This window comes from Choloepus didactylus, chromosome 2, assembly GCF_015220235.1.
Source record: "Choloepus didactylus isolate mChoDid1 chromosome 2, mChoDid1.pri, whole genome shotgun sequence".
Classification (NCBI taxonomy): domain Eukaryota; kingdom Metazoa; phylum Chordata; class Mammalia; order Pilosa; family Megalonychidae; genus Choloepus; species Choloepus didactylus.
In genome coordinates, this window is record NC_051308.1 from 130,951,729 (window position 1) to 130,965,544 (window position 13,816).

Consider the following 13,816-nt stretch of genomic DNA (forward strand, 5'->3'; position numbering starts at 1 on the left):
AAGGCAGGGGTCAGGCTTGCACTCTGCTCTATCGTGTTGCCAGCAAATGCCTGCACACAGTAGACTCTCCTATTAAATGAATGAATTGAACAATTAGCCAGTGTATAAAACTGTATCATTTCCATCTAAAAAGTAGCTTTTTCTGAGCAGGTAGAAAGCAATTAGTAAAGTTCTTTCACTATAGAACTTAGCTAGAATTATCCAGATCATGCTGTCAGCTCATCTCTCCTGTGGACAATGCATCAGTGACAAATGCTATTTTAATTCAACCAGTTATTAAACAGCACAGATGGTGAACTACCACATTCTCTTATAACTGTGCCTGCATCTGGCTGCAGCAGTAGTAAAACCTCTCAGGTGTTACATACTCTGGTTCATTTGGCCGAAACCACCCTCCCCACCTACCGTGCTGGCCGCTACAGCTGGGCGCAGCGAGCCTCAACAACCTGCCATCGTAATCACGAAGGCAGCGGGATTGCCCAGCTTCTGACCAACTCTGTCCCTGCACCGTTCTGGCCTCAACTTCCCTCTCAGTGAGAAGTTCCATCCTTCCCGCTGGAAAATGATGGTGCGTGTTGAACAACTTCAGCTCTGCTGTGTTAGCTGGGGAGGGACTGGGAGGTGGTCAGTGTGGGCGGTGTGACCATGGATCTGAGCATAAATTCCAGTTTTGTCACTAACTGGCTGTGCCATCTGGACAGACGTCTCCCTAATCTGTCCTCAGTCTCTCTCTCTACCCAGTGGGGATAATAACTGTGCCTACTCCACGGGGTTGTCGTGAGGAGTAAATAAATCAATGTAGGTAGAATGCATTAGATAATGCCTGACCCCCGGTAAGCACCATGTGTGAGCCGTTGTTTTCGTCTGTAAAATAAGGGTCTGTGTGGTACTCCGTCATCTCCCAGCCCTCCTAGAAGGAAGAGTTAGAAACGCTGAGGTTACCCTTTCTGTGTTTCCTACATCCCAGAAGGTCACAAGAGCCTGCCCCATCAAACTCTTCCCAGACCATATATAGATAAAGATAAGAATTTGCACGAGTGGTTTAAAAGTGGGGCAGGAACGCCTCCTTTAAGTGCCCTCCCTGTCTTGCGTGGAAGGGCAACTCCATCTACTCAGCCAACTTGCATATAATCCGGGGCTTCCAGCCACCCCAGTTCTATTCGCAACACCATCTTATTGGGGGTTGGGGGGGTGGTGGTGAGAAAATGTCAGGAGGGCCACCTGGGCTGGGGAAGGGGTGCTGGTCCCTCTTTGCTGAGCCCTGGCCTCTCAGGCCCATTCAGTCTGGGGTGAGGAAGTTTCCACCAAATCAATGATGGAACCCAGAAATCTGAGCTGCTAGCTTCCGTTTCTGGAGATCGTAATAGTAACAGTCTCTTAAATTAACAAAGTGCATCACACCCATCCAAACACAAGTGCTTCTGAAATACCCCGCAGCCATGCATGTCACCCATTTTTATAATGAGGAAACTGAGGCTCAGAAAGGTTATCACCTGAGGCAAGAGACTTGGCATTTAAACCAGGCTGCTGGTTTTAACTATCGGTTACATTTTTCTGGCGTCACACTTGCATCCTCTACAGTAAGCTGCTTGATAACTATGTTGGATAGAACTGACACTAACATCCTCCTAAAAAGTCAACAATATCTAATCAACAACTATCGAGAAACCTGATTCAGGGAAAACGTGGCAACATAATTTTGTTGCCCAGAGCTGGAATTCACTGGATCCTGGGAGAATGTATACCCCTGGGGAGGACAGAGGGGAGACTTAATTCGAAGCTGAGCCTCCTTCTTGGCTGGAAATACCAGCCCCAGGTGCTCCCATCTCTCTGCCCAGTCAGCAATCTGCTATTGGGGGCCCAAAGGCCCTAATGCCTCCAATGTGGTGTTTAAACCAATAAGGCTTCAGAGAAGTTATGGTATGTTTAATAATGGCTTAATGACTCCTCCTGAGATGCAAGGCTTCTGGTTCCTGTTTGGCCTTGATTTACAGCCCAACTCAGGCTGAGGACAGCCAAGAAACCTCTTCTAAGCCCCCAGCGGAAGAAGGAGGTGTTCACACCAGGCCTCTTGGATTCCTTTAAAAACTGAGAATTCCAATGAAATACAAATGATGTTTGACTCCCCACCCCTTTTGGTAGTCTCTAGAAACCTTGAAAATCAAACGGGTCAACCCAGACCCAGGGCTCCTCACCCCCATAGGAAGTGGGCAGAGTCCTAGGGCCTCGATGTTTCTTCCCAGATCTTACATAGGGTGGGGTTTGTTTCTCTTTTCGGAAAGCCTAAGCTGCTTTCTGAAGACACGTAGGATTACTATGTGTCTTTTTGGCTGAGGAGACAGCTCTTAGGAGATGCAGTCCTACCCTGACGCTCCTCCTGGGGCGGCAGAGCCCCTCCCTTCCAGTGGATCCCAGGCACTTCCAGATCATTTGCCCACTGAAAGTCACTCTCTCCGTGCCTGCTGCTCAAGCAGAAATGTAACCCCCCTGCCAACTCTGTGACCTGCTCCAAAGGCTCCTCCACTGGGGCCCTGTTCAGGCCTGAGCTGCCCCCGCTCAGTCTCCCTTTCTGTTCCTGCCCTGCCTCTGCTTCTGAAACCCACCAGGAGTACAGAGAAACTGTTAGGGTTGACTGGGCCAACTTCCCCATCCACCTAAGAGAACACTAAGGGCTGATTCAAGCTCCCACAGCTAAGTAATGGTGGAGCCAGTGGAAGAACTCAAGGCCCCCGTTCCCAGCTCAGAGCTGTTTTCACACAACAGGACACTGCTCCAATGACTCCTTTCCCTGTGAGAAACAGGAGATCACTAAGGTGGGGCATCTCTGCTGGGGGCAACGTTTCTCCAGCTTCCCCCTGAGGCCGGCAAAGAGACTTCGGTAAAGTCAGTCTCAGCCCTGCCCCTGCTGCCACACAGCGCCTGGGCTCAGCCGCCTCTCCCCTTCCCCCCTCACACTCATTCCAGGCTAATGTCAGGAGACCAGGCCTAAAAGTGTTTGTTCAGAGTTGGAGGTGGGTATTTCTGTCCCCCAGCCCGCCTCACCCCTCTAGGGACAAGCGCCTCTAGGATCCAGCTGTGAGCATGGGATTCACCCGGACTGCGGAACAAAAGAGACCCCCGCCTCCCTGAGGGCCCTCTAGAGGAGGTGGCTTCCTTCCCCTCTCGCAGGCTGCCTGGATCCGGGACTCGGGGTGAATCAGGGGGCTCCCGGGCTCCCAGGGGTTAACACGCGCGGGGCCGTACGTGACGTGGATGGTTCCAGAATTAAGTCAGAGGCGCGCCCCCTCCCTTGCCCCCCGCCCCCCGCGACGCGCGCCGCTCCCGGGGGCTCTGCGCCCCCTCGCCCAGGTCCCTCCCCCTCGGCAGGCGCGCACAGGCCGCGCGGGCAGCCGAGCCCGGGAGCCCCGGCCGGCCTGTGCGCCCCGAGCCGGCATGGACCCCGAGCGCTGCGCGCCTTTCGGTGCGGGGCCCAGCCCCTACGCGGCCGCGGGGGACGAGTCTCCAGGCTCCCAGGGGACCCCCGCCGCCGCGCCTCACCTGCACCCCGCGCCGCCCCGCGGCCCGCGGCTGACCCGCTTTCCGACCTGCGGGCCCCTGGAGCCCTACCTCCCAGAGCCGGCCAAGCCGCCCGCCAAGTACCTGCAGGACCTCGGGCCCGGCCCGGCGCTCAACGGCGGCCACTTCTACGATGGCCCCGCGGAAGGTAACGCGCGGCGCGGGACGCGGGTCGTAGCGCAGCCTCGACCCTCTGTTCTTCTCGATTGGGGCCGGCCCGGGCCTTCTTGCTTCCCCGCTCGCCTACTTCTCAACTTTTGCCCCTCTCGCCGGCTCCCTAGGAAGCCGGATCGGTTTCCCGGGCCGGCGCTGGCCAGGCTGGGCACAGGCTAGCGTGGTGCCAGAGGCAGGGCCACCCCTACCCCCGGCGGCGGTAATGGGAGGCGGGAGGTCAAGGGAGGGTGGAGTAGCGAGGGTCCGGGGCCCAGTCGGTCTCGAAGGCGGCCGGGGCCCGGAAGGAGAGCTCGTGCCCGGCCGCAGTTGGGCTGAAACTGCCGCCGAACCAGAAGCCGCGCGGCCCGGGCGCCGGGGCCCTGGGCCGCACTCAGAGCTGGGCCGCGACGCGGAGAGAGAAGCCCGGCTTTTGTGTGTGGAGCCCGTTCTGGGCCCTGAAGCCGGGCACTCGACCTAGAGCAACCAGCCGGGCTCAGCAGAGGGCTGCGGCCTTGGTTTCCGCCAGCGTATCCCCCCAGGTCCCAGCCTCCGTGGGAAAGGCGCTGGCTGAGCGTTAGGACGCTTGGCGAGTGGCCGCGGCTGGTCCCGCAGTGTCGGGGCCATCTACATCCCGAAATAACTGTGTTCTTATTTCTCAGACTAACCTGGCCTTCCCGTCGTTATTCACGGTGGTGGCCGCCCTTCCTGCAGTCTTGACTTCCCCAAATTGGATCGCCACCGCTGGGCCGTCGGGAGCAGCCCTGGGAGGGCCTAACCCCATGGGCGCCTCCGGCTCCTGGGCCTAGGCTCCTGTGCGCCGAGGTCGGTCGGGCCGCGCCTTCTCCCGAGAGCGCGCCTGAACGCCGGGCCTGGCAGGCCGGTCCGCAGCCCCGCCGCCGCCCATTGCACCCGCTGGCCTGTAGAAGCTCCTGGCTCTCGTGGTCCGCTCCATCTGCGATGCCACATCCTGCAGCCTAAACCCACAGCTGTATTCTCCAAGAATCGCCCCAACCCCTCCTTCCCCACGCTGGCGCCTCCCGGCCTCCACGGAGTGCTCGGGCAGCTCCGGCCTTTGCCCAGCCGGGGCGGTCGGAATGTGTATGGGGAGGGCCGGGAGGTGTGGGGGGGTCAGCGGAGGAAATGAACGAGTCCGAGGAGCTTCGTGTCTGTGCCCTTTGAAAGAGGCTCGCCTGATAAAAACCACAGTTTGGACTTAATGAAAAGCAGTTGGTCTGGCTCCTCTGATCCCAGCCAGACGGCGAACACCGCCAGGGACAGGTACCCGGCCCGGTTTAGCGCCCGGCGTTGGGCAGGACCACGCCGGGGGCCCGCGTCCCAGCTGGTCGTGCCGGATCCCGCACGGACAGCCGGGGCGTCAGGACTCGCGCGGGGCGAACTGCGCAGAGCGCTGGAGCGGAACCAGCGGCCGGGAAGAACCGTCCGAACTCTGCGCCGACCGTGAGGGAGTCGTCGGCAACGATGTGCGGGAAAGAAAACCGGAGAATGTGAACCACCAGAAAAAAAGGAAAACAAAATGCAACCAAAAAGCAGATTTTGAGAACGGCTAGAATAAGAGGTAAATGGCAACAGGCAAAGTAGGCAGAACGGAAAACAATAAATGAACAAACGAAAAAACAAAGCAAGAAAGACGAAGATCGAACGAAGCGGGTAAATGGAGGAGAGAAGGGTCAAAGTGAGCGGGAGCAGACAAAACGAAAGGAAAAAAGGAATATCCTGAAAGAGTAGAAAAACAGCAAAATGAGAGCACGTGGGAGAAGAAAAATAACGATTCAAGTTGACCGGAGGACAGGCCAGACGAAAAGGAGGCGCGGCGGGTGCGAGCGGAGCCAGGGGTAGAGATCCCGGCCGCCATCCACCTCTCAGGTGCCCTGGCCGGAGCTCGGCGGGCGGGCAGGCGACCCGCGGTCCTGCCGCGGAGCCGCCCTCGGCGTGGTGCGCGGGCGGCCGAGCCGGGTTGCTGGGGAGAGGCGGCCCCGGGAGCCCGGGCCACGCAGTCCACTTGGAGGGCTTTTTAAATAACGGGGTCGGAGTATTTCCAGTTCAGACCAGTGAGCGCGCAGCTGCGCCCCATCTGCGGCGCGATCTTTTGCAGAGGCCGGGCAGTTGCGCGTGCGAAAGCCTGTCGCACCGCACTCCTTTCCTGCCCGCCGTCCGCCCTGCCTCGGACCGGCCCTTGGCCGAAAGCACCCAGTCCGGCTCTAGGGCCGGGCCGCGTCCTCGCTGTGCCAGATACCCTCGCGCCCTCCGTGCGTGGCAGCTCGGAGGCCCGGAGGAGCGCTCGGCCGGCCCTTCCTAACCCGCCGGGGCCGCTCAGAACCCGTCCCACGAGCTTGGCTTCCCAGCCTCAGACGCACTGTCCAGGAAGGGACTCCCGCTTAAGTTTTGCCCGCCGCCGCCGAGGCCGTGAGCCCGATGGCCATAGCGGCCCAAATCACCGAGCCGACCGCGGCCCTCCGAGGCGAGTCCCAAGTCATTGACGGCCAGCTGAGGCCTCTAGGCCGAAACTGGAGACCGCCAAGGAGAGCACAAAGGCCCTGCTGATGACCTAGCACGGCGCTTATGTCCACTACTGCCTCCAGCTTTCTGCCTCTCTGGCAGAAAGGAGACCCCGTGTGAGGAGAGTAAACAAGCCCGGCCGCGATGCAAGGCTGTAGGGAAAGCTGAGGGTTCAGTGGTTGGTCCAGCGGCCTCAGTGGGCGACTTCTGGGGGGACACTGGGGCGCTCGACAGGCGGCCCTGAGCAGTGCGCCCTGGACTCCTCCACGGGTGGAACTCCCAGGCTACCCGGGACTCTGGCAGCCGCGGGTGGGGGATGGACAGAGCCGGGTCAGGGATGGAGAGTTCTATTGCTCTCCCTGTCCTGGCTCCACATCAGAGGTCGCTGTTCTGGCTCCTTGCTTTTCCGCTGGTGCTGTTGTACAGGCCCGGACATCCGGTGCCGGGCCCCAGGTTCCCAGTCTCCAGCGTGGCCCATTGTACGGACCAGGTACAAGTGACTGATCCCTACGGCATGTGCACACCCGGCCTTAAAGAGCATCCTTCCCCTGATACGTTTGGACTCAAAACTGTTGGCTTCAATTCCTGATCAGCCTTTCCTAGTTTGCTGCCCTCCATATGGTCAACTTCTGTCTCTTTTCTCTTCTGTGCCTTGCTCCTCGGGAGGATGCTTGGTGCTCTCTGGGGAGTATACCTGATTCTCCAAAGAGGGAGGCATGCTGCCCTCCCCCAGGAGTCCTCCAGGCAGATCAAGGAGATTTCAGGGCAGTGGCCTTGGGGAGAGGAGAAGTTCTCTGGTCCCTTATGGGGGCTGGAGACTGGGCAGGCCTGGAGGCAAGCCGAGGGCAGCCGGCTTGGCCCCTTTCCTTGGGTAGCTGTTCTGAGAAGTCCTGCTGCATTTTTGTCTCTTGACGCTGATAACTGTGCCAAGATCAGGCAAGTCCCAGGGCCCCCAGGTCTGCTTGCTAACCCCTGGGCAGGTCCTACTGGGACAGACACTGAGGACCCAGGAGGTGGCTATGCAAGCCCTCTGTGGTGATGTCCGAGTTCCTCTCACCCCAACTCTGACCCCCATCCCTGAGCCACTCTCACCCCTTTTCTCCCTGAAGTTGAGCTGGGGACACCAAGAAGCCTTCCTCTCGGGTCACACACTCTGGGGGCCTGTGAAGTGCCCCATGCCTGATGTCCTGGACTCCCTGACCATTTTCAATTATTTGGTTCAACTTCCCTAAATCCCTGTTCCTTAGCTCCTCCCAAATGTAACTATCCCTAGAACCGAAACGTGTGTGCCAGGCATGGGAGTCCGGGCTTGGAGCATTTCCTCCCCATTGCTCCGCTGAGCTGTGAAGGAAACCTGGTGGCTGGGCTGTCACTGGGGCTGCCTGTGCAGTCTGGGCACAGCCCCTGAGGCCAGGCCCTTCCTGACTTTCCCAGGCCCCCAGGACTCCCAATGTGGAGTTGATTTCATAGCCAGGTGCTCCTGGAGGCCTCTTCCAGTGCAGGGGGACCTTGCCCAGCTTGTCCTCCACAGTGCAGAGAGGGACTCATCAGACCAAGATCCCAAGAAGCCCATCTCTCTGGTCCCATCCTCCTGCCGACTATAGCTGTGATCCTGTCACCAAGTCCTGGGGAAGAAATCGCCTCTCTGTGCCAGCTAGCTGGGCTTCCTGGGGGCTGGGCTGCTGCTGGGGATGGGCCGGGGCCAGGGGAGGGGCTGTGTAATCCAGTGGGGCGCCTTTGTGGCGTGGTTCCTGACCCCTAGTGGACCACTGAGGAGGGATTTCATGGGGACGCCGCTGGGGGTCCTTGCCAGAGGGAGAGGGTGGGGGCGATCACAGTGACCTATTTTTCACCATGCCCTGGTCTTGGTGGGTCTCTGCCAGGCTTCCGGAATGAGGGTTAGCACGTCAGAGTGGGGCTGCTGGGAATAGTTTCCAGCCTGCAGTTGGGTCACCCCTGACTGGGGGAATAGCCAGGGCCCCTGAGGAGGGAGGGGTCAGGCAATGAGAATGATGAGGAGAGGCGGGTGGGGGGTGGGGGTGGGAATAGGTCTGTGTTCTGTTGTAACACTGGTTGCCCAATTCTCCTCCTGCCTCTGTGGTGCTGGAGCTTGAGTCCCTGCCCAGAAATCACGATTTTAGGAACGATGGAGAAAGACAGTCTCTCTGGAAGCTTCTTTGTCTCATCTTGCCCCTCATGCCACAGGGCTGGGGGACTTGACATTGACCTGAGAAGTGGGGTTCAGAGCACGAGGCACAGCCAGACCAGGCCAAGGTGGTCTGCGCTTCCTGTCCATCTCCCTCCCTGACCTTGGGAGCCAGGGCATGGGCACAGGGGCCTGGGAACCAAGACCTGAAGAGTCAGGGACAAGCAAGTACTTCCTGGCAGGGGCAGGAGATGTCAGTCACCCTGTCTTTGCCCCCCTGCCCCCACCCCTTAGCCCTGCCAGGGTGGCAGTCCCTGCTGTGGCGCCAGTCCTGACACCTCCACACCCTGTGGGACACACCACCACAGAGCACTTCCCCGAAATGAACCCCGCTGCCGCCCCAGCAGATCCTCCCAGACCACAGAGCACATGGTTCCCCAGGGCCCCCTCCCCAGCCAGAGGCTCAGCAGGCAGGCCTCAGAATGCCAGGCTCCCAAGGAGGGTGGCTGCCCGGAGGAAGGGAAAGGACAGGGGAGGCGTGGACTGAGGCCTCAACCTTCTCCCCCCTCCCTCCATCCCACCCACAAAACCCCCTGGTCCGTTTTCCATCCTCCTTTCTGTGTGTCCCTTTGCAGCTGAAGAGAAGGCCGCCAAAGCTGCCAGCTTCCCCCAGCTGCCCTTGGACTGCCGAGGAGGCCCCAGGGACAGACCCTCTAACTTGCGAGGCTCCCCGGGTCCCTGCCTGGCCAGCCTGCGTGTCCCCCTGTCCCCCGGACTCCCCAACTCCATGGAGTTGGCCAAGAACAAGAGCAAGAAGCGCCGTAACCGCACGACATTCAGCACGTTCCAGCTGGAGGAGCTGGAGAAAGTCTTCCAGAAAACCCACTACCCTGATGTGTACGCTCGGGAGCAGCTGGCTCTGCGCACAGACCTGACTGAAGCCCGGGTACAGGTGAGGGAACTGGGGGTGCAGGGCTCTGTTGCTGCCGTTACCACCCAGACAACGGGCCAGACCACGGAAAGGCTGGGAGGGGTGGGCGCTCGGGCCTCGCAGAGCTGCCTTTCCGAGGTGCCTGCCCCCAGCCCGTCCCATCTGGGCTTTTGCTCCATGCCCAACTCTGCTGCAGTCACAGGCTCTTCCAGCCCAAGCTGAGGTTTGTATGGGGACAGGGGTGTAATGGCTCTGCCACTTACTAGCTGTCCAGGTGACTTTGGGCATGTCATTGAATCCGTCAGCCCGGCTTCCCAGTCTAGGAAAAGGGAATGATAGTACTGCCTACCGGCTGGGGGGGGGTATCTTGAGGGATTGTGGAATGGATAGCAGTGAAGTGCCGAACATCTATCTGGGCTGCTCCCACGGTGGCTGCCCAGACAAAGGAGAGCCTGCTGGAGGGTCTCAGGGTCAGTGACTCTCAAAGTCATCCTGAGCCAGTGACCTTGAGCTTCTGCCAACTCTCAAACTTTGGCTGGGAGACCCTGGCCTGTAGCGCCTCCCCACCAAAGACCAGGCCCCAGGGCTTCCTGGTGGGCTGTGGCCAACTTCACATAGGGGGGAGTCCCCATCTGTATGTTTGGGGGCAGGGAGAAGGGGGTTGCTGGGAACAGAGGAAGAGGGAAGGGGAAGGAGGGAAGGGAAGTGTACATCCAAGGCATGTTGGAAGTGAGAAGGAGCCAGCGAGGGGTGGGGATGGGAGAGGAGGCATCAGAATAAGTCTGGTCCAAAAGAAAGATGGCTGTTGTCTTGCTTTGAAATGTCTTGCTTTGATACCCAGCAGGCTCCTGATGCCAAGCAGCAGGGACTGCTGGTCGGGGGGTTGAGTTGGAGCTTCTAGGGAAAGGTGGAGGTGACCTCTCATGCAGGGGAGCAGCTGCATGTCCATCACTGAGGCGACTTAGTAGGGCAGAGCTCATGCTTGCCACATCCTGCATGGAGATCTTCCAGAGAAGCATTTGGAAGGTGCTGTGGGGCAGGGGCTAATTTTGGCAGAATGGGGGGCTGGCAGTCCCGGCCATAAAGAAGCCAGCTGCCTTCTAGCAGGGTGGACCCTATAGCTCTGGACCCACCTAGATTCAGAGAGGCTTGTGCTATTGCCCCTTCTCTGCCAGGTCCTCCTGCTGACCTGGTCCCCTCAGGTGGCACCCAAAACGGGCCTCCCCAGGGCCTGGAGTCATGAGGATGAGAAGCCTAGTAATTCAGACAACTCCAGATTACACGAGCCCTGGAAGTCCAGAATACTGGCCTCTCATGGAGCCTAAACAGCTGTCCCCTCTGGAACTGTTTTGGAATGCCCCCCACTCCTCTCCTACGCCTTTTCAGCCCTGGAAGGAGGGAGGGGTAGCCATGAGGCCCCCAGACCTTGTCTAGAATCTTCCCAGATGATTGAGGCTCTAGAGTAGGGATGTTTTCTCTGACAGAAAAAAATTCCTTTTCCAAATAAAACCACCCACAGGACAATGCAGAGGGCAGGTCCAAAGCCCTGGTAGGGGTCTGCAGCGGGGACTCTAGGGGAATATGGGTGGTGACAGGGAAGTCAGTTCCCGGCAAAGTTACCTGCTGTGCCTGCAGAAGAAAGGCAGCTGGGCAGGTGGGGATGGCTTTTCTCTGAACTTGCCCCAGGCCTGCTTTGGGAATCTCTGCAACCGAGGAGCTAGGGGGCAAGGGGATGTGCTTAGCTTTTTACTCAAATGCTCTCTCACCCAGGGGCAGGGACTTACCTGCCTGCATCTGAGTAGAAATGAATGTGGGGAGGTGGGGAGATGGGGAGGGTTGGAGGAGGAACTCTTATCCCAGCCAGGATAGTTGGGCTACACACACAGGCACACACAGGGCACACAGTGTTTTCTGTTGTGACTGTCAGCTAGATCAAGAGTCCCTGGAAACAAGGTGTTTTTTGGGGTGGTGGGGTGGTGGTGGTATTTGTTTTGGTTGTGTGCTATTGCCAATCTCTAACCCGGAGCTGGATACATAAATGTTTATTAAATGATAGAAATACAAAACACATACACCAATGCACATGTGTAAAAGTCCAGTCATAGGCATATACAAAGCAACAAATACATCATAGATACATACACAGATGCGTACATACATAGATAGTCACTTCTGTCTCAAGAGCTCATGAATGACTGAATGGGGGAGACAGATCACCAGACAGACAATGGTAGTCTAGCCGAGAGTCGCCCAGGGTGTTCTGGAAGTCCAGTGTTGGGCGCCCAGCTCAGGTGTACCTGTGTGGGGACAGGTAGCCCAGCCAGGTAGGGAAAACCTAAGTGAAGGCAGGGAGGAGCAAGAGAGCAGTGTTTCCAAGGAAAGCGGGGGTGAGGGCTTGGAAAGCAACTCGAAAGAATTGAGTGTTGTTGGCTGGCAGGGAACGAGGCTATGGAGAGGGGCAGGGGCCAGTCCCAAGGGGCCTTTTCAAGGAGCTGGGCTCTGGGCTAAGGTCCCTAGGGGGCTGCTGTGGGCTGAAGTGGGACTGTGGCCTGAGCAGAAATTGTTTAAGATTCCTTGATGCTGTGAGGTGGGTGGATTGGAAAAGGAGGCGACGAGGCAGGGGGACTAGACAGCCCAACCACAAGCACTGGCTCACTCAGAAGTGCCCAGGGCACCTGTGGCCATGGAACTGATGGTGCCGTCCCAGACAAAGCCAGGCTGAAGAAACAGAGAGCAACTCAGCCTGGGGAGCGGTAGCTGGGGGCCCATGGGGCCTATAAACACGCTCTGGGCTTGGGTCTCCCCTGGCCCCATCTCAGGCCCTGGGCTCTCAATGCTGTGTGGATTTCAAGACTCTGAGCCAGCTCCCCACTCTGCATGGGGTTCACCCTTCCCATCCCTACCCCCAGGTCTGGTTCCAGAACCGGAGAGCCAAGTGGCGGAAGCGTGAGCGCTATGGAAAGATCCAGGAGGGGCGGAACCCCTTCACGACTGCCTATGACATCTCCGTGCTGCCCCGCACCGACAGCCACCCCCAGGTGAGGCCCCGCCCCCAGGCAGGGGTAGCCGGCAAGAGGATGAGCTCTGGAGCAGTGTTCAGGCTCTTACCTTATTTTCTCCTCTGCAAAATAGGGCTTTTACCTGCCTTGTGAATGATGCATGTGAAGCCCTTGGTGCAGCGCCTGGTGCACAGGAGCCACTGAGGGAAATCTCACTTTGAGAAGCAGTGAAATACCACTGCCAGTGTGGGGCTAGGGGGGGAATGGATTCGAGACCTGGGCCAGGTGCAGGTTTCTTAGCGAAAGTCCCTAGTAAGGGAGGCAGCCCCAGGGCTACTGGCTCATGGGCCTTCTTTACACCTCTCTTTCCAGCTGCAGAACTCCCTGTGGCCCAGCCCAGGCTCTGGGAGCCCCACGGGTCCCTGCCTCGTGTCTCCAGAGGGTATCCCCTCCTCGTGCATGTCTCCATACTCCCACTCCCACGGGAATGTGGGTGGCTTCATGGGCATGCCAGCCTCCCCTGGAGCCCACCCTGGCATCTACTCCATCCACGGCTTCTCCCCTGCCCTGGGGGCCCACAGCTTTGAGCCCTCTCCAGACATCGACTACAAGTCTCCAGGCCTTGTCTCGCTCAGGGTGAAGCCCAAGGAGCCGCCCAGCCTGCTGAACTGGACCACGTGATCGCTGCACGGACACGCAGCCTGAGCTGCCCACCCCTCTTTCCATTCCCAGCTGCTCTCACTCCTCCCCTGCCTGGACCCCAGAGAGGACAGGTGGTTCCTGGAGGCCTGGGCAGAGCAGCTGGGACTCTCAGCTCCTTGTAGGGAACAAGCTACAGGGTTATTTCTTTTAGTATAAGGTGGGGCCGCCCAGGAGAAAGGGGGTTTCAAACAGGTGCCCAGGCTACAAACTGGGGCCCCTTGCCCAAACTCTGGGCCAGAGGGAGGAAGACCCTGTCTTGCTTCCTCCAGATTTAGCCGTCTGGCACCCCTCCAGCTGAAACAGGCTTGATTGGCTCCTCATTCAGGGAGCCCAGGAGAACGGGAGGAGGACTGAACTGGGAGGAGCTTATTATGAAGTAGGGCAAACCCAAATCAGAAGAGAGGAGTCTCATTTGACCACCCAGGGCAGGCCTTGCCTTTCCCTCCCCACCACCAGGAGGTATGCACCCAGGTCCTGGTGCCCAGAAGGCCTGGAAGCTGGGTGCCAGAGTGAAAGATGCTCTTTCCCCCCAGCTCCAGTCATCCCTTACTCCTGACCCCTACTTCCTCCCCCTACACACTATGGAGTCATTTTTCCCCTCCAAAGAGGCAGAAGTTCCACCAGAAATCACCCCAATTTTGGATTCTGTCCCAGAGCTATGCCATGGAAACCATGGTCTCCTTTTTGGGTGTTGGTGAGAATAAAACAGATTTCCACAGATTCTGAGCCCCTGAGATCCTGATCCCCACTTCTGTGAAGATACTTTTGTTAAAAAAAACAAACAAACAAACCAGTGTTTAGCGTAATAATAAA

The 13,816-nt window shown here is 58.4% G+C and overlaps 1 protein-coding gene across 1 annotated transcript; it reads left to right on the forward strand.

Moving 5' to 3' along the window:
* Positions 1-3,432: 3,432 nt before the first annotated feature.
* Positions 3,433-13,816, forward strand: ALX3 (ALX homeobox 3). Its single transcript, XM_037815348.1, has 4 exons — positions 3,433-3,703; positions 9,007-9,323; positions 12,212-12,340; positions 12,674-13,816. The coding sequence occupies exons 1-4, from the start codon at positions 3,433-3,435 to the stop codon at positions 12,980-12,982; spliced, it is 1,026 nt and encodes a 341-aa protein (XP_037671276.1). The 3' UTR covers positions 12,983-13,816.